The sequence below is a fragment of the Anneissia japonica genome, unplaced genomic scaffold (genome assembly GCF_011630105.1).
Source record: "Anneissia japonica isolate Jap-2015-1 unplaced genomic scaffold, ASM1163010v1 scaffold6083_len184754_cov179, whole genome shotgun sequence".
Classification (NCBI taxonomy): domain Eukaryota; kingdom Metazoa; phylum Echinodermata; class Crinoidea; order Comatulida; family Comatulidae; genus Anneissia; species Anneissia japonica.
In genome coordinates, this window is record NW_022740806.1 from 55,133 (window position 1) to 76,202 (window position 21,070).

Consider the following 21,070-nt stretch of genomic DNA (forward strand, 5'->3'; position numbering starts at 1 on the left):
ACGAAAGACCAAAATGCTTTGCCGTTGTCATTACACCTTACAGAAGTTTCTAACATAACAATGGTATGATTTTCTTATACATGATTTCAAATTGTTTCGACATGTTTTATATTGTGACCATTTACGTTGGTCTAATGACGATTTTGCCCGTTTAAACAAAATTGGGAGATAAGAAGAATCTCAGCGACAGTGATATCGGCCTATATAAATTTTTTTTTTAAATATGATTACGTGTACTTACGGTAATTTTGAAATTTAGAATTAAGATCTAAGGGCCATTTATACTATATTCTATCTTAGGGTTTGTTTATACAGTATTAATATTTATTAATGGGCTGACTCTCAATGAGGAAAGTCCTTGCTTGTTTGGTTGTATTGTACCTATTGTAATTAGTGGAATAAATAAAAGAAATAATATGAAATATATCTTACAAATCTTTGTCGTAAAGGTATTAGTAAAAATCATTTGCGTTGTTTCTGTAAAAAGAAAAATACTGCAGCAAAACCGATTAATACTGTAATGAACTGTATTTATTAATGAAATAATACTAAAACTAATTCTTATTATCATTAACAAACTAGTGTTGAATTTGTTCGACAAACGGTATTTGCTACCGTGTAGTAGATTCGAGGTGGCACCTTCGGCGCTGCATATACCGTAGCTAAAGCGCGACGAACGAACGACCGAAATGAATACCCGTATCAGAATGGGCCTCAGAATGTAGGCGTAGGCCTAGGCCGAATTGTTTGTCTAGACTCTCCTGCCCCTTGCTCCTATTCATACGATACTGCTAGGCCTACCACAAAAATGAAACTCGTTAGTAAGGAGGTGGAAAAAGATGGATCAGGGTGAGTTGGACTGTTGTAGGCCGGAGGCCTAGGGCAATGGTGGAAAATAGGGCCGGGCCTAGGCTAGACTATTGTTGAGTATTGTTGTCGTGCACAATTTGAGACGTTTGCACAATTTGCAAAATCTGCAAGCATGTACTTGCACAATTTGCAAACTGCAAGGATTTCTTTGCACAACTTGAAAACTGTGCATGTTTCTGCACAGTTTGCAATCTGTGCAAGGAGATTGTGCCACCTAATTTTTTATTCGCACCTAATTTTTTATTCTTAATTTTTTTACCTCAATGTTCTTCTCACACAGTCACAACACATATTTATAAAACATTTTTACATGATTCAACCACTCACAAAGTACATATTTCAACAAAAAAGATACCTTTATAAATTTATAGAGGTTGATACAGCGTTTCCGCGCTTGCTAGCACGACGAGCTGTACGCACTATTTTGCTCAGCTTTGCAATCAATAAGAAATTGCCAAAATGTCCGAGTCAATTCTTAAATTTTGAAACAATTAAGGTCCGTCTTATAATTTGATTCTGAATTTTCCCATGAAACATCTGTCAACAAAATGTGGCATGATTATGTGGTACCATCTTTTTGAACTTTCATGTCATAATCAAGGTTAATCGAACCGAAGTTTAGCATTCAGGGGTGGCGCCTGCGGGGGCCAGGGGCTCTCCCCCCCCCCCCACCGTCAGGGGAAAAAAACCACAATTCGTCAGGGAGAAAAACAAATTATATGCTATTTTCTATAGTAGACACTAAAATCGATTAAACAAGCCTTTGAAACCCCTAAATTGTCAACATCCCCCCACCCCCCTGGTCGGGGACCTCAGAGTCCTATATAATTTGCCTATATACTTTTGTCTTGTGAGACTTATTTCTTGAGTTGCCAAATAAAAGCCTGAAAGATGTGTTTCAATGTACAGTAGGCCTGGCCTACTCCTTAGGTCTGAATTTTTTTTTTTTAACGTGTCTGTTTTTCATATAAATACATCGTAAGGCAGTTTTAATAGCATAATAATGTGTCTTTCAAAAGAAGGCCTTTCTTATTCTTGTAAATTTCAACTTATCAACGGACAATTAATACGGTATTTAATAATGTAAAAGTAATAATATTTGTTAGTATTACTCTTCTTGGAAAAATTATACTACATTTGTAATGTGTATGTACAGTACATGTACATAGAAATGCAAAGTTGTCATTGGATGATGATTTTTATTTCATGAAAAGAAAAACCACGTTCAGGAATCTTATCTTGTACAGTAAATTGAAAAGTGTTATAAAATAAAATAATCTATTTGCCTACATACTTTGTCTTGCGAGGTTTATTTCGTTAGTTTGCCAAATAGAAGCCTGAAAGATGGGTTTCAATGTAAAGTACTACTTTAAGGTAACATGCCGAGGGCCTAGCCTAACCTAGGCCCTTGGGAGGCCTAGGCATTTCTTTAGATGAATCTGTAGAACAATAATTCCTATTAGGCCTAGGCCTATTCATGTTTGTTTTTTAGTATTGGTATATCTTTAATACATTCAATAATTATCGTCCGTGCCGTGTGTCCGGAGCCCTGTTCACCTCTCTGGCTTGAGAGGTAAACAGGGCTCTGGGAAATGGAGCCGAAATATCCTGAGTACTGCAGTAGGTGAGTAATAAAATTTGTTCATTTACTTATTATTACCACTACGACTGACACTAGGGCTATGTTCTCACACGGCAGCTAACGGTTAGCAGATCCGGATCCTGCTAACCGTTAGCTGCCGTGCGTCCATGCGAGAAAATCCCTATCCGGATACCAACAATATGATGATCGAATAACTGGCCAATAAGAAACTGGAAATTGTAAACGCGTACATGTGATTGGTTGATGATAGAAACGCCCTCAACTTGCTAACCGATTGCGCTTGCTAACCGTTAGCGCTAATCGATCAGGCGTTCTCACGCAGGTGCTAAAGGTTAGCGCTAACGGTTAGCTCCCGATCTGGATACTAGGGATCTCGTGAGAACCAGGCTTAGATAAATAACAATAAGAGGGTCGGAATGGCTAAGAATAAACAATGTCGATAATAACCCTGAAAAGCCTTTAATAACCAACTCTGTAATAACATGAAAGTATTGTCAAACAAACAATGGAGATAAAATATTTAAAAAGCAAACAAACAATGGAGATAAAATATTTAAAAAGCTGAATGAGTGCAATTTCCGGGCATCTAGAGGTGTCATAATCATAATTTGCTTTGCAACTCCAAATTATAGAATATACTATACGATCCTTGATCGACCTTTGCGACGCCCATGAGGATAGGGGTGGCCAAGAGAGGGGAGAATAGCTTTCGTCAGGAAGAAGTCAATAGTGTACATTTATGCAGTTCATTTCAATAACGAACGATGGCTGTTTAGTGCAACACAAGCTTGGAAAGCTCTGAACATTTTAATTGTTAGTGATATATTTGGACCATCATTATTAGTTTTTTTATAGAATATTTGAGGTAATAACATCATTGATTCTGCCTACTCAGTTTCTTGAAGGTTAATTCTTAGAACTTGAGAGAAGTAACAGCGTAAAAAATCTAGTATGTCATTGTCAATTAGCGGACGAAATACACGCTTAACATTAACAACGCGGCTAGATAAGCCACAGACGCCGGATTTCTTTGATACAAGCAACAAATAAAGCGAGCCTACTACTTCGTCTCTTGTTGACACAGGTGACACATTCCAGAAGTTTGTTGTTGATGGAATTAACAACATTAAAAGTAAGCTTTCTAACTTTGAAATTGCATTGGAATTCCAGGCTCATTGTGTTAATGTTCTTGAAAACCGAGCTAAACCTTTGGAAGAAAAAATATGCGAACTTTAGCGAAAATCAAATAACCAAGAAACTCAATTTAAAAGAATCCAGGAAGCAGAAAACAAGCTTTTCCCGTAGGAACAACTTTTGAATTATTGGAATGGTAGAATTTTAGAAAAGAAAAATGAATACTAGTGGGAACGTTAGAGAATGTTAAAGCCATGTTGAAGAAATACTTTGAGATAGATGAGCCGCAGATTGAAAGAGCTCATAAAGATGGGAGAGTAAAAGAAGAACAAGAGAGGCCGAGACAAATGTATTACATCATGTATTTAAGTGTAAAACTGGTCTTCACTTTAGTCTTATAAAACTGTAGGCCTAGCCTAGGATATATCATTATTGGTCACGTTGCAAATTAAACATCAAACATGAGTAGGAAGTAACATCCGACTCCTTTTCATTCATGATCAGCTTCATTTAACATCCATTTACAATAAATTATCATTTAACAAAAATTATCCACAGCCATGGCAATGTAATATTTGCATTTTTCCACTTATGAAAAGGTAACTGCCAAACATGTGGTAGGACCAAGATTAAACTCTATTAATGTCCTTCTTTAGAAATAAATGAGCATCTGTATCTATAATAAGTGTGTATCTGTATCTGTATCTTTAACATCATTAATAATAATAATAATAAATTCTTTACAATGAAAGGAAAAACCTGATCAAAATAAAAGAAAAATGATTACAACAGTGAGGGAAATAGGTTAACATTATGAATGAATATTTATTTATTTATTTTAATTTATTTTATTTATTAATTAATTAATTTATTTATTTTTTATTTATTTATTTATTTATTTTATTTTTTCTTTCAATTACCTTCTCATTCCATTTGGTTACTTTCCAATTTATTATTGATTTCTTATACATTCAACTATTTCACAGTTTAAATTTTTCTTATGTGATTGGCTTGTCATGTCTATCCTTTCCTCACAGCCCTTGCCTGTATTTCCCAATCCCCATTTCCTTTCCTTTTCTTATGTTCACATAACTTTCCTTCATTATTCATTCTGATGTTACCTTATCTTTTCCTTTCCTTTTCCTTTCTTATTTTCCTTATCATTTGTATCATCCACAAATGGATTAGACTAAACCATATCTGGTAAATTAATGAAGATAGAAAACATTGGTCCTACAACATATACGCTATGTAGATACACTCTGACTTTGAAGGTTAGACTGCAACCTGTATTTCATGTCAAACTATTCTTTCTGTTTCCATGCTGTTCAGTTATATATTAAGGCCCACTATTTTTGTATTTTCAGTCAAGTTACCTTAATACCAGTTGAAGCAGAAGACATGTGGCATGCATATAATCTAATCAGCGTTGGTGACAGCCTTAGGTCAACAACGGTGCGAAAGGTCACAACAGAATCGTCAACAGGAAGTAGTAGCAGTAGCCGTGTACGCACCACGCTGACCATCTCAATTGAGGATATAGACTTTGACACACAGGGGTGTATGTTAAGGGTCAAAGGTAGAAATATACAAGAGAACCAGTATGTTAAGGTACATTTCATTTCATTTCTTTAGGCACGAGCACCAAGGATCAGTGGCGTATCCAAGGGGGAGCGTGGGGGGCGCACGCCCCCACAAAAAGCTTGCGGCCCCCCCCCCCGCTCCCCCATTCGAAAACTTTGAAGCAAAAAAAATTAGGCTAGGCTTATGATTATGCTTATGCTGTAACGGTTAACGTGTATTCGGGAATCTAAGAAGCAATATTTTTCAGTGGGCGTGGCCACCGAAAATAAATTCCACGCCCCCTCATATTTTGGTCGCGCACCCCACCAGTCCCCCCATTTTAATACTGCTAGATACGCCACTGCCAAGGATATGCCAAAAAGTGAACTTAATCACTGTCCAACATGGCATATCCATTTAACACCAGGGGACTTAATGGACCAGTACACCGGGGTAACCCCTTACTCTTTTCGAAGGATGTACTGGGTTCTTTAAAGTGCACACGAGCCAAATGCGTACACTGGGCCTACGGTTTAAAGTCCTTTTCCGAGAAGACGTGTTCCACCACCGGAGCCATTGGCGAGTGAGCCGTTCGAACCAGCGCCGATATTAGAGCTGAAGGTTACGGTGCCCCTGACTTAACCACTCGGCCAATCAACTCGCCATAAGGCACTTCTTGAATACCAAGAAGTCTACAGCCCCTGACCTACAAAGAAACATAAACAAATAAAAATGTATTAATTTTTTTTCTTAGCAATCAGTATATATCATGTACGCAAATGTTGTTCCTTTTTAACAAGATCAAAATCTAACATAGTTTGGTTTTTGAATGAGAAACTTATTTTGAATTGCAGATGGGAGCATACCATACACTGGACTTGGAGCTCAACAGAAAGTTCACACTGGCTAAAGTATGCTGGGATATCATAGCACTAGAAAGAATTGGTTAGTGAGTAAATTTTGAAATGTCAAGGGAAATAAAAACAAGTGGATAAGAACACTTTAACTAAAGTTTTTTTTTTGTAGATTTTGTAAAATGTCTTATACCAGAATGTCATTAAGATTCATTTCAAAATAATTTTTTGTTTAAAAGTTTATTCAGGAATACAAATATTACAGTTGATAAGAGAACAGCAATAGTAGTTCCTAGAAAGGTGCATGACTAGTTTACATATGGTAGCGACAAATTATGAAAATGTGCCATTTCTAAAACTTACAACTTATGCCACTCAGCACTATTAGTAGGCCTAACCTGGATTTATCACATAAGGAGGTTAAACCTACCTAATCAACCACAATGCACACACGCTGTTAATATATTGATCACTGAGCAACTGGTCACCGCAACCAGCAGTTTGATTATAAAATACAATAATAATATATTACATAAAACTGGTGACTAACATATAGCATTATTATTGTTAATTTATTTTGGACCATATAGAAATACAAGCCTTATAGATTAAAACATTTCCTTCAGCCCTGCAGGCTTCAAGCATTTTTTTCAGAAAATTATAGCTCCTTCGGCCTCTATTTTCTAGGGTCCTCAGAACTTGTCTATAATTGCATAATATACTGTATTACACACTTTATTATCTTTAACTATCTTAATCAAATGCAGAGATGGCTTGTGATATAGCACAGTCAGCAGATGTAGCAGCAGTGATCTTGCAAGAAGGTCTTGCACACGTGTGCCTGGTTACATCCAGCATGACCGTCATCCGTGCCAAACTTGAACAGAATATTCCTCGTAAACGCAAAGGATTCTGCCAGCAACACGACAAGGCGCTTCTCAAGTTTTATGATTCAGTTTTACAGGCCATTCAGAGGCATATAAACTTTGAAAGTTAGTTTTAGAACATTTTTCATGTTTATTGTGCAAATAATGTAACCTTTTTTGTAATATTTTTTCACATCCAGTTGTGAGCACAGAACGTGCCAGTTATTGTTTTTCCTCTTAGATTTTTAGATTAAGAATTTGTTATATTTTTTAAAATATTTATGTCACAATCCTATTATGGGCAACCTTTTTCACTGTAGAATATTGTTGAAATAAATAAAAAATGTTAAAATTAACCAGATGGTGCTCTAATAGTGTACTATTAAAAGTAGTGTTTGAAGGTACCACATCCAGTCCCCTCCCAGTTGTATCTGGTGTACCCCAAGGTTCCATCTTTGCCTCCCCTTTCTGTTTAATATTTTCATTAGCGACGTACTTAATCTCTTCAAAATTCCAGATGCCTTATGTTTGCTGATACCTCAAGATTTATAAAATCATTAAAACTAATGAGGACTCCTTTGCACTTCAGCTTTTTAAACTGGTGGTTCAATTGTAGTGAGTCACACCGCAGCAAATCTAAATGCATGACTGGGAACCTCCAGTCCAGACGGATATCTATTTGGTATCCATCGTACGTAATATAGTATGTAAATATGACATTTGCAAAACAATTAAAGACAAGGATAGCCAATGCAGGAATATGTGTGAAATATGAATCATGCATGAAGTTTTAACATGGACCATTTGTTTCCAACAAAAAGTTTTAAAATACAATCAAACCTTGTTTAATATGACTATTATTTCATACTCTATTTATGGCTGGACTTTGAGTTTGTTATTGTATAAATATTGCATAAATTTATTTTTATTTTGCAAGAAGTGAATGTAGGCCTAAAATAATATGCCACTCCTTTGGTTAAAAGCCAAGCATTCTCTTATTTATATGTTGATACAATATAGTACAGTACATAATGCAGTAGAACCCTTAAGGGAACACTAATAGAGGTTCTGACAATATAATGAGGACATAAGATTCTTTATCATTTTATTTCAGTTGACCTAAGAATATAAATTAAACTAAATTGTAAAAATAATTTTCAATGCAAGTACTGTACAGTACAATACATTTATGATGAAATGAAAATAAATATAATTAAAATAACAAAATTGTATATTGTTCCGGATACCTGTACTATGACAGATGCAAAAGAATGAATATAGTAACAACTTAGAAATCAGTGTAAGGTTACTGTATGGATTTGAATCCTATATGAAAGTGCACAAGAAAAAAATAAATAAATCGCATGATTAGGAGTCAAATCATGGACCTATTAATAGGTCCATGGTCAAATCTTATGAAAGTGAGCAGAAAAAATAATAAATCCCCTAATTAGTTTATACAAAGTAACACACACACACTGGGCCTATACCAATATCCATTTTAAGGGTCAAGAAAAAAAATGTTTAGTTTATAGTTCAAAATATTAAATTGATGGAAATATTTATTTTCAATCTATAGTGGTTTTAGTGATACAATAAAAAAAAATAGTGTTATGATACGATACAAAAGTGTCCCCTTAATAGGGGTTGAAAGTGTATTAATTTGATCATCTGGTACACTCAGAAAGTGTCCTCCCCTAATAGGTGTGTTCGCTTAATAGGGGGTTGACTGTAGAGTGTTAAAATATATTCTTTCTTTTCATGGAAAAGTTTCCCAAAGTAGGGGTTGTACTGTAATTCCATTATAGTACTGTGAATTACATCATACTCTATTTGTGGCTGGGCTTTGAGTGTGTAATTTAGAAGTACTATATATATTTGGCAATAATTTATTGTAGGCTTAAAATAACATGACACATCAATGGTTAAAAACCAAGCATTGTTTAATTTATCTGATGATACAATACAGTACTTTCAAAAGTATTGATCACATAACTATGCATTTCAAGTACATTTTGATATTAACACATCTGTAGGCTTATCATAACAATAGCTTCAGTTGGGTTTGATCTACTTTACAATCAATGCTTTGTCACATGTTGTAGGATTTGCAATTGTAGTTAAATAGGAGGGGTGACTTTGGTTGAATTAGTAGGGGTTATATAGTTGTTTAGAGGCACAGCCAGGGTAAAATTTGGGCCAGTCAAGCCTTGCAAGCATCTAGGTTGGGTGATATATGATCAGGTTTTACCACTGTAGTTTTTAAAAAATCAGCCTCAGCCTGAACGCAGTGTTCAGAAAGAAAATAAATTTGGTGTGAGATTTCACTCTTCCCAGGTTCTATCAACAAAGGGTTATGATTTTTTACTGAGCCTCCAATGAAGGCCTATTTTTAGGTCAATTTATCTTATCGCTTTTAAATAATTTCCTTACATAGTGTTGCTTAAACTTATAATATTAGTTTGACGCAGCTAACGGTGCCCCATCGTCCCGTCTAATTTTTGGGTCTACTGGTAAGCTGATTGTATTTGGATAGATAGAAAGATATTACAAACTTTTATGGTGGTCACTTACAGGAGGTAAAAAATAAGAAAAATCCAAAAGTGAAATAGTCAGGAGGTGGTGGATTACGAAAGGTATCAAGTGCAGTAATTAAATAGGTAGAACAAATGGGATTGCTGTATATGAGAGTGGACGTTAAGGGAGGTGATCACTGACAGGAGGTGGTCACTACAGGGAGGTTAAACTATATTATACCAGGAAGGTATACAAATTATTTTTATACCTCCCTGGTTATACCATGGAGGTATTAATGAGAAGGCGATCACTCAAAAAAGTATAGTTACTAACCGTTTCGCATCATGCGGGACGGTCCAAAATTTCAAAGTGATTTTGAATGAAACACGCATTTTGCAAAAACACATGCGTGATCAAAAATTTGTCACGCATTTAGCACAAGTCTATGCGTGGTAACGAAGCATTACGGATTCAGGAAAAAATGTTTTTAAAAATGGAAGAAATTGGTTTTATTAAAAATATACACGGTCTTGCAGTAACTTGAGTCATTATAGAGCTTTTGTTATCTCGGTCGAGGATCAATTCACAGAGAATAATTCTATTTTTTGACCAAAATAACTCGGCCAACCACGCACTTAGTAGAATCTAGGATGTGGGTGCGCTCTTGTGCTTTCATCGTCACAACCAACCGTTGATTATGTGACTCAAACCCGTCCGTCATCGGGGTTCCACCCCTCGGACCCCTGTGGTGGCCCTGGCGATTAGGTTCTGTCTCAAAATTAACTTGCTTGTTAGTGGTCTGTCTAGAATGAGAAATAAATAATATTAAGGGACTTGTGGCAATTTTTTTACATTACCGATCACTTACTACTATAATTGGGATATTTTTATTTTGATGGGGGTCAGGACCCACTTGACCCCTACTTGCTGCATCCCTTGTTGTTATTGTTAACAGTATATTTACACAATTATGTGTAAATATAGAATGCACAAAGTAGGAGTAAAAATAATATCAGGATGTTTTGAAAAATTGGAGACCAAAGTAAGGTAAAGAAATTAATAGGCATGAAACAGAGCATTTCTAATGTACCTAGATGTTTTACCCCTGCCTTGGTGACTTTTTTGTACTGTATTTTAATTAATCTTAGTCTAATCTTGGATTAAATTGTAATGTTTTGTGGTTTTGACAATTTTTATTATTAATACACCAAACCATGTTTTACATTGCGCATAAGTTATACTAGACAATGGACATCTATGGGTCGTATACTCAGCTCTCTAGGGAAACATTCCATAATATTGCTGCTAGTAATCAGTGAATTGGTGTTTGATTCTACCAGGTGGTACCCACTTAATATCCTGGGTAGAAGATAGAACTGTAGTTAAAGTGCCTTGAGAGCCTGAATTGCAACCACTTCACCAATTGTTTCCATATTACTATTACATGAATGTTATATTAGAAACTAAAAGTAAGCACACAATCTTTGCAATGGCCAAATAGTGTCTATTTCATTTCTGAAATTCTTTGTGCAACAAGATGATATTCTAATTAATATTTTGTTCTTTTCATTCACCAGTTGTGAAATGTGTAATCGTAGCAAGTCCTGGATTTGTGAAAGTAAGTTCTAAAGTACATTATAAGGTAAGGTAAAGGTAGTCCCTTATTAATTACTGAATGTAGTGGAGTGAGCTGTAACCCATCGTACTAAGCCTCGGCATTCTGTGGTATGGTGGCCAGTACCTTTCCACGCCGCCTTTTTTTCCTGCCCCAGTAGAGAAGCACTGGGTACACATTTATACTCTTGGGTGAAGAAAGACAAGCTTAGATAAAGCGCCTTGTCCAAGAACACAAGCAAAAAGCACAACAAAGGTTTGAACCCCGACTACAAGGTTGAGAGACCGAAATGCAACTGCTGCGCCAATCACTTTCACTATACAATGTACATCATCATTCCTGATGATGACACAATTAATGTCAAAATATTGAATCCCGACACGATGGCGTGCATTTCGATACTTGGAGTATGTATTATACTATCATACCTTATATCAAAACACAATTGAGAACTTGCGTGTCTTAGATTGTTTCCTTTTTATTTTTACTTTCATTCTTCAATAAAAATTTACCAAAACTCTTCCTGATTAAAGTAAATAAAAAATTGAAAATTTGAAAGTTTCTATTGATTTTTGGGTTGTTTTGGTACATATTTCCTTGTACTTGCTAGATGTTAAAGAAACATTTCTAACTGAAGTTCTAAAAGTATCTTTTTTGTATAAAACCTCAGTCACATGATTACGAGTTGAAACTTCCAGTCACCTACTGTATCTAGCTTTACCAAACAAAATTGTGATGTGCAGACACAGTTAAACGTTGCAGTCAATTTGATACTACTGAACATAACTTTATTTATTTATTTATTTACAAACATACAGTATTTTACATGGATAACATTTTCATAAAAATTATGTTCTAACAAATGGTCCATGAAATTTCATGAAAATTATCAATCTAACAATTACAGTTAACAAGAAGAAATGTTTTTGGATTTTTTTACAATATTTGAATGAATTTATACAAAATGTAAATCCATTACAATTAAATAAAAAAACAAAAACAAAGAAAAATATAATTATTTTACGAAAAGTAAGGCTTTTACGAAAAGTATGGTTAACATAACTTGTCTATAATAATAATAATAATATCATCATCATAATCATTATCTTAGTCATTACTATCTTAATCATCATCTTAATCTTCTTAATCATCTTCATTATGTTCAGTATCATTCACAGTATCATCATTATCTTCAGTATCATCTTACCCTCAGTATCATCATCATTATCATTATCTTCAGTATCAACATCATCATTATCGTCAGTATTGTCTTCATCAGGGTTTGAACTGAAAACTGTCCTTGCATTTGCCATAATATATTTCTGAATAAAAACAATACATGTAATGTTTTCATTATAATTTTCAGGATCAGTTCTGTGAATATCTTTTCCAACAAGCTGTGAAGCTTGACTTAAAGGTACTGCTAGAAAACAGACACAAATTCATCCAGGTACATTCATCTTCTGGTCACAAACATGCACTGAAAGGTAAGCCTCAATATTGGATGAATGACATGTTTGTAACCACAGCTCAGCACAGGTACAGAGCTAGAAATGCCTAAAACGGAGTGAGGCGCTCGAGAGACAACACTCCCCAAGGGGGTCCGGGAGTTGTTTGTTTTCTAGACACCCAGAAATAACCTCCGAGGTGTTTTTGGCGATCAATAATTTCTTTTTCTTTCCCTTTTCACCTCCTAAATCCACCCCTGCAGCATTCTATTCATAGAGGTATGACCTCCATTCCATACTGGTATGACCTATTCTAACACTGGTGTTACTGCACCTGTATAGACTAACACTAGATCTTTGGAGATTTTGTATTTCCTCGTGTGAATTTAAACGTAAGACTATAAAGAATGTTTCAGGAACCTACATTTTTGTAAATACAGTAATGGTACGTGGGATAAAATAAAACCATTTGCAATCAAACATTGGTGCCAAAAACGATACAGTAGAATGAACTATATAGCGTCTATTATAACCTACAATAACCTACAATACTAAGTGTTGTATAACTTAAGGAGTTGGCAGTAATAATTTTTTACTTCCTGCTTCTTTTGAAACCAATCAGAGCTTGAACTAGTCTTCAAAAAGCATTGTTTATTTTATTCTTGTACTATCTAGTACAGCTCCTATACTACAAACAAACATTTATATTTGCACATATTTTAAATTCTTATAGATATAAATATTCAGAATGTATGTATTCAAGGAGGTATTATATATAATACCATCTTGATTTATTTCTTTATATTGTATTTTGTGTGTTAGACCAACCTTGAGCTCCTCGAGGTTGGTCTAATGGGAGGCGCTATGCAAATTGTAAGTTATTATTATTATTATTATTATGTAATAGCTTAAGTGTCTAATAGCATGTCACTGGTCTGTGTTGAATTTGATCTGCTATTTATTTACAGAAGTATTATCAGACCCAGATCTTTCAACAAAGTTGGCTGACACTAAAGCTGCTGGGGAGGTGAAAGCCCTGGGGCAATTCTACACTATGCTCAATTCGGAACCAGATCGAGCATTGTACGGGTATGTGTTACCAATTAAAAAAAGTGAGACCGATTCTTAAATATATGTAACAGGGGCCAGGTTTGTAGTTAACATTGAAGGTTCAATGATCTAGGGTTTAGAGGTAGGTGTGACCACTTCCACATGTAGGCCTTAGGTCTTTTGTAAAATGATGTGATAATATTAATAATAGCAGCTTATTATTGTTTATGTTTGCTTTTTAAAAGCCTTATTTTGATGTGAAACACATTATTTAATATTTAATCACCCCCCCTAGTTCTTATATACCCCTTTTGTGTCTTCAGTTGATATCTTTTTTTTTTCTCTGGAGCCTGGCTATTAGCTTGTTATGGATATAACATGGCAAGTTGCCAGTGGAGAGTCCCTGCTTTATAAAGGTGTATTGTTTTGTTAACGTTGTTATCTGATTTTACTGAAAACTACATAATAGCCTATTGTTCATCTTTTATATTGCAAATATTTGTAATGTCTTCAGGCACTGTACATTAGCTACCAGTTATTTGAAAAGATGTGTATTTGTAGAAAATGGCATTTGAACCTAATGTAGGTTCATGGAAACAAGTGCATATTTACAAAAAAAAAAGTGTTTCATTGTTGATGAGATATTTTCCCATATATCTTATGTGATTAAAACAGATGAAGAAATATAATAGGCAAATGATTCTACAATCTTCATTAAAATCGTCACCAACACCACGAAGAGACACAAACTTTAAAAATCATATTTTTTCAATTTTTTTTTTCTTTGTCATTTTTATTATGTACATTAAACTTTACCTTTGCATCTAATTTTTAGGAGTACAACTACACTAGTTATAAAAAGAAAAATATATTGAACATTTGAATTGTTTAATGCTGTATCTTTAAACATGCGTAAAAAAATATTCAAAATTTCTTTATCGTGATAGTGAAATTTACGTATTTGTGAAGTAGTCACTTCAAATGCATTTTCCTGTTTGTGTTACTTCATGAAAATAGTGACGAAATTTCTGAATTCACTGTGTAGACATACTGATGCTGATTTTAAATTATTAATCTGTTTTTATTTTTCAGTATAAAGCATGTCGAGAAGGCTAATGAGGCATCTGCAATAGAAACATTACTAGTTAGCGACACACTCTTCAGGTCAGTTGGCGGTCATTCTATAATATACAGTATAGTATAAAGGTTTATTTCACTCCCTCCCCAATACATGTTTAAGGTGCGTAAAAAAATATTCAAAATTTCCATACATGTATATCCCAGCATGTAAAATGATAGGCATCATACAATTCACCAACATTTCTCCACCTAATTTTTAGCGAACATGCATAATTCTGCAGTGAACTGCGTAAAGTGTACTGAAGCCCCTGTGATAAACCAAACCACCTCTTTCACTTACATCAAAAACCATAAAACTGATGATATTTCTATGAAATTACAAATATGAGATCAAAGTTAGAAAAGTAAACATATTAAAAACATTAAAAATACTAAAATTTCCATTAACCCACCCCACCCTTAAATAACTTAAACATGGAAAGCAGGAGATAACCCTTTAAGCCCAAAGGTTTGTTCCAGAAGGATTCACCAAATAATAATAATAATAAATTGACCATTTACATACTAAAATGCTTCTAGACTTACCCTAACCCCCAACCCCATTAAAGAAACCTGTTATAGGCCTGTTGCACTGTATAAAAAGTATTTACCTTCCAGAGGGTGCTATAGCTGATAATGCTACTATCTGGTGTAGAGCTAAATTCTACTGTAAGCTGGGCAACATATTCAACATTCTGTCATATTAATTTACTAGTGTTCAATTCAAGTTGTAGATTTTTCGAAGTAAGGGTCTATAAATCGGAAGTGGAATAAGGTATTATTATTGAGCTAATTTAAAAAATGATGAAAGAAACAGGTTACCTTTTTTTTTTTTTTTAACAAAGGGAGGCAGTTCCAATCACAGGAAAAGATAATAACACAATGAATTATTTTAATTTAAAATGTATATATTTTTTAATTCTTTTAGATCAACAGATATCACTCAAAGGAAGAGGTATGTTGCACTTGTTGAGGAAGTAAGGGAGGGTGGAGGAGATGTCCGTATATTTTCGAGTCAGCATGTGTCTGGTGAACGTAAGTAAATCCTTTCACCACATAATATTTCTTATTAACTGAAGCCTATTATTTCAGAAATAAGCCATCATTTTTGTTAAATGTTTTGTTCCGTTTAAAAATTACAGGTACAAACATATAAAAGAAGAATAAAATAATAAATATATATACTGTTTAAGATACATAGTCAAATGACGTAATATTTTATGATCATCAAAAACTTCACTCCTAATTTTCATTATGAGACTTAGTTGTATGTTAAACATGATGTGCAAGGAATGCTTCAACAGTAATTAGTTTGTCTTTGGGCCTGGCATTGGCCTATGTGACTTGAAAATGAATAAAGTATAAAAACTAATTAGTTTAAATATGTTTTGTTTTTATTGATAGAATTGGATTTGCTGAGCGGAGTGGCAGCCATTTTGAGATTTCCGATGCCTGATATTGAAGAAATCGATTCAAGTTCTGATGAAGATTAAATTCTAAGAAAACAAGATGAGTTTAAGGACAGGTTCATAGACTGAAGTACAATTATTAAAGAATTAAATGTTGAACTTGTATAATATCAACAGTGAAATTATTTAAATGAATATGCTAATGAGGAGTGCCATATGTTGACCAGTGATGCATATAAATTACTGACAGCTTTTACTTTCAGACATACATGGCTACACACTTATTAACAATAGAATGCAAGGTCAGGATGTTGATATTTTATCAAGGCACAGAAGAATAGAATGTGGGTTTACTAAGTGATCATGTTACCTATTGACCAGGTACTTAAAGTTGGCAAATAGAAATGATTTGTATAGACAATTAAAGAATATTGAATGTAAGATAATGAATGAATGTATGAATAGTATTTGAATGAGAATAAAGTAATGATATTGGTCACACCATAAATCTTGCTATAAATTTTAAAAGATGCTTAAATAAAATAAAAATATATATATGACAAGGTAAAATTTATGAACTAGCTAATGGACAACATAACACATTTTGCCTTGCTGCGCAAACATGTCACTGCTTTTGGATTAAATTACCCCCTCAATGTTGACTCTTTTTACTACAGTACTTGTAAAAAAAATACTACCCCCTCAACGATGACTGAATATCAAACCTGCTTCATGTTACTATTTTTGGCACGGCAGACGGAAAGCATTTTGACTGAGTATTTCAACCATATTTAATCTAGCAAAATGAAGTATCCACAAATATAAGAGCAACTATATTAATAAAACATCAGATTTCATCTAGAGATGAAATCAAATTTGTCACCCTAATGATCTCAATTTACCTTAATTTTGGATGCATTTTACCAAATTCAAGAATTTTTTTTTTTTGAACAAGGTTTAGTACAGTATAATGTGTATGTATAGTGATTCTGATCTAATAGAATCACTATTTGGAGGGTGTAAATAAAGAACTTGTTATAAAAGCTTGGCTGTACAGGCTTCTGTTGAACCAAATAGTGGCCAAAAAATGCATTAAAAACAACAGATGTTAAAACAAACTGAAGTTGGGAAATACTGTACTATATTATATATAAATTATATATACAGCAATTGTAAATGTGTAATATAAATATTTGGCTGGTTCAATATTCATCAGCATATCAGTAGGGACCCGAGACCCTGACCTTTACGGGCCCTACTTGCCTGGTGGGCCAGGGGACGTTGGAACCCTTGTTGGACACTGAGTGAAGCCCCCCCATCCTACCTGCTTTGGTGTTGTGATGTTATTGTGCACATTCCCCTCTATCAGGGGCTCAACCGATCTTATGCCCTTGTTCCTGGCCAAAAAAAAATCTGATTAATATTGCAGAGCCCCTTGACATCCTTTGTTCCTGGCCAAATAAAGCCGATTAATATCACAGAGGCCCTAGACATCCTTTAATCCTTGTGAGGGCTTATAAGTCGTTAAGCAACTGCATGTATTTAAAAAGAGAACAGAATAAATTTGAGTACTTTATTACCTTTAATGCCATATACCTCAAAGAAAATTACATCACTACTGTAAAATATATATAAGTATAACTGTTAAATAAGAATTTAAGACAAAAATGACCAAAGTCAGAAAAAAACTGCCACTTTTTACACGATCACATTTTAAATTTTTGTGACCAGAATGTTGATGTCAAAACTCTCTAGAAATCAAATAGGCCCACTTTATTTATATTATGTACAGTTCTGATAAAGTTCATTCCTTTTATACAATTTTTAATCCAAATTTATAAATTCTCTAGCAATGGGAAGAGATTTGAAAAGGAGTCGTCCCAAAAATCATCACAAAGAATACTTTCATCACTGCTTATTGGTGAACTGGGAACTTCCCCAAATGCTGAGTCCCCGGAATCACTTGCACTAGAGTATGATGGGCAAGGTGAAAGAGGGTTGTACTGGCTGCCATTAAGTCCTAGAAGATCAGAGAGTTCATCAGTAAAGCCATCATCCACCTGATCACAATTCAGAATGTCGTTTATGTCAAGCTTTTCTGTGTCTGTGCTTGTTGTGACAGAGAGCGGTTCAACTATCATTGGAATGTCAGTGTGTACGGTCTCCGAATATTTTTCGTCTGAAGAAGTGATTAACATCACAGAGGCAGGCGGCTTTGAGTACTCATGATCAGACAAAATCATTTCTTTGATGGATTCCATGTCTTTTGATGTGCTCCCCACCAAACTACTGGAGGATTCTGTGTTGGCAATGTCAACTGTTGACTTTTTTCTGGCTTCGAAACAATCTGTGTTTGTCGTTGCGGTCTCGGCATCGAGCTGTTCGATAAGTTGAAGAAGGACATCAGACTAGAAAAAAAAAAAATACTTTGTAAGCCTTAAATTTTGAGAATCAAATACTGCACATCATTTTATCCTCAATTTAATATTTTAATATATATTAATTTATTAGACATTTAAAATTTTCATCACTGTTAATTTAAAAGATTGTATTGGACTCGCCTCCACATCAGGATGGTTGTGAACAACATTGAAAGCTGCTGGATCTGCACCTGCGGCAGAGGGGCGTTGAGTACGGCAGACTCAGGGGATCCAACTTCTTCCTTTACAACCACGCTGGTGGAGTCTAAAACCTGCAAAAAATAAAACAAATGTATAAATAATCATTTAAATGCAATATTGTTTTACGATATAAAAAAAACAACTGAAAAACGATCATGAAATTTGGAAATTATTCTATTGTACATATATTTTATTGAACATATAAAACCAGATACAACCTAAAAGACATTTAAGGAGAAGATACTTTTCATTTTGGAAATTCTTTACAATTTTTGACCAATTAATTGGATTGAATGAATAGTTAATTGGTTCATGGATTTATTATTTAATAGATTGACTAAATTGATTGTTCAGAATTTGTTTCAAATTAATGAACAATAATATACCTTTTGCTTATCCACGCTATTTGAGCTCAAGAAAAGTTTAAGACAGGCTTTCAGTTCTTGGTTTTCATTTTCCAAGACATCAGATCGTGCTTTTAGAGTTTCATTTTCCTTTAAAAGTCTTTGATTTTCTTGTAATATATTACTGAATTTTTCTTCTATCGTCGTTACATAATCTTTCTTCCGATCTCGTGCAGTTTGAGCTGCCACCCTGTTCTTCAGTTTTCTGTAAAAAATAAGTGGCGCCTTTAATAATGAATGGTTGCCTCCTTTGAGCAACCCTACCAGGTTTTGGTATCATTTTTTGGGGTTTTTTTTTTGTAATTTTATGTCTGTAAATTTCAAATGGTGAAATAATTGATACCTGTATAATAAATTGGTCATCTCCCCAGCTGAGTCCTAGCCGACTATAGTACTAGTACTACTGTAAGCCAGAGACCTTAGGCCCCTAGGCTAGGTCTGTACTAATTTATTTATATACTACTATGTATGTGTAAAGCCAGCCCCGTCAGTCAAGTTTGGTCCCAAGCAAGGGAGTTGACCAAGACAAGAGTTAACCATATGGATAGGCCTATGCCATGTTCATTCATATTTTCAATTAATTTTTTTTTTTTTTTTTTGGGGGGGGGATTATTTTTTAACATTAAACTGTACGTACCTTCTTGCTAATTTCTGTTCTGTTGTAAGATGTGTCAGCCTTTGACGTTTTCTTGGTAATCCTTGTTTCGTATACTGGACTTCAGGGTATGGATCGAAAGTCAGACGCTTGGCGAGCTCAGCCGCCCTCTCTTCCGACTCAGCTGCGGCTTCAAGTCTCCTTTTCTGTGTCGAAGATGTGGGGCTGGTGGTAACTACCATTTTAATAGGTGATTGTTGCTGGGAAACCTGGGCAAGTAGTATTCTAGAGGCAGCCATAATGTCGTTAACTAATCCAAAATTACCTTAAAATGGTAAAGCGGGCGAAAACCCAAAACAAACTACCAATTCGTTCTCAGTTTTGCTCTGTACTGTATTATCACATATTTCAGTTCTGTTTTCGCCACTACTTAAGTGATCATTCCAGCCACTAAGCTGCCGTGTCTGTTTGTGATTGGTCAATAATAATAGCTTCTACTGTAAGGAGGGCGCTATTTACTATTGTAATAATAGCGAACGTCAGAGTGGTTCTACAGAGAGGCTATAATTACGTCATACAGTATTTCTTAGTTACGTAATGATGAGAACGTGGCTGTCTGATGCAACAGAAAGAGATATTTCAGTGTATCTCCCCATCCCTAATTGTTCAGTTAGGCCTATGTAAACAATGATGATTGCGCAGGGGTGGCGCCAGGATTTGCCCGACGGGGGGGGGGGCTCTCGACGAGGTGTCAGATTTCCCCGACGAAAGCAAAGTGGGCGTGGTAGAGCTTCGATTAAAAAAGTACCGAAAGTGGTCCTGGGGGAGAAGCCCGAGAAAATTTCGACAATTTAGGGGTTTCAAAGGCTTTTAATCGATTTTAGAGTCTACTATATATGTAAAAAATACATATAATATTTTTTTTCTCCCCGACGGGGCCCCTGCCCCCCCCCCCCGTCTGGATTGCGGATAATTTGACGGGATAAGACGGCAAATAGGAAAGGCCTAGTTTTCGTAGGCCTTTAGGACTATAAAGGATGGAGAGAATAGCGAAGCACTTCAGGTGTGGCTCCCCGGAAGCACCGTACTCAAACCTCGAATTAAAACCCATGGGCTTAATCTAGAGAAGAAGCCCATCTTGAATTGAAACCCACCTCTTCAGTTTGCTGGTCAGGTTGCGAGCAAAGCGCGAGCACTGATGATTGGGGCTAGGGGGCCGCCAAGGACCACAGGTAGGGGTACAGGGTTTCAATGCCATTAAAACATTAAATTGTTATATTATTGTAAACCATTAAACTTTAATATTATAAACATTAAGCCAATAAACTGTAATATTATTAAATAAGACCAATCAACACAGGCCTAACATAAAACATGTACATATCAAAATTATTATGTTTAA

At 34.9% G+C, this 21,070-nt stretch overlaps 2 protein-coding genes across 2 annotated transcripts; one reads left to right on the forward strand and one right to left on the reverse strand.

Annotated features, from left to right (window-relative positions):
* Nucleotides 1–766: 766 nt before the first annotated feature.
* On the forward strand, nucleotides 767–17,171 carry LOC117118338 (protein pelota homolog; the record flags this gene model as incomplete). The annotated part of the gene is given in 10 exon segments (XM_033262899.1): nucleotides 767–849; nucleotides 4,975–5,218; nucleotides 6,025–6,115; nucleotides 6,792–7,016; nucleotides 10,985–11,025; nucleotides 12,389–12,509; nucleotides 13,439–13,559; nucleotides 14,613–14,684; nucleotides 15,568–15,674; nucleotides 16,044–17,171. Coding segments are annotated over 10 exon segments (1,152 nt in total). The 3' UTR covers nucleotides 16,133–17,171.
* Nucleotides 17,172–17,611: 440 nt separating this feature from the next.
* LOC117118339 (X-box-binding protein 1-like) lies at nucleotides 17,612–20,127 on the reverse strand. The gene is made up of 4 exons (XM_033262900.1): nucleotides 19,711–20,127; nucleotides 19,056–19,278; nucleotides 18,610–18,740; nucleotides 17,612–18,456 (listed from the first exon to the last, which is right to left on the reverse strand). The coding sequence occupies exons 1-4, from the start codon at nucleotides 19,965–19,967 to the stop codon at nucleotides 18,288–18,290; spliced, it is 780 nt and encodes a 259-aa protein (XP_033118791.1). The 5' UTR covers nucleotides 19,968–20,127; the 3' UTR covers nucleotides 17,612–18,287.
* Nucleotides 20,128–21,070: the final 943 nt, after the last annotated feature.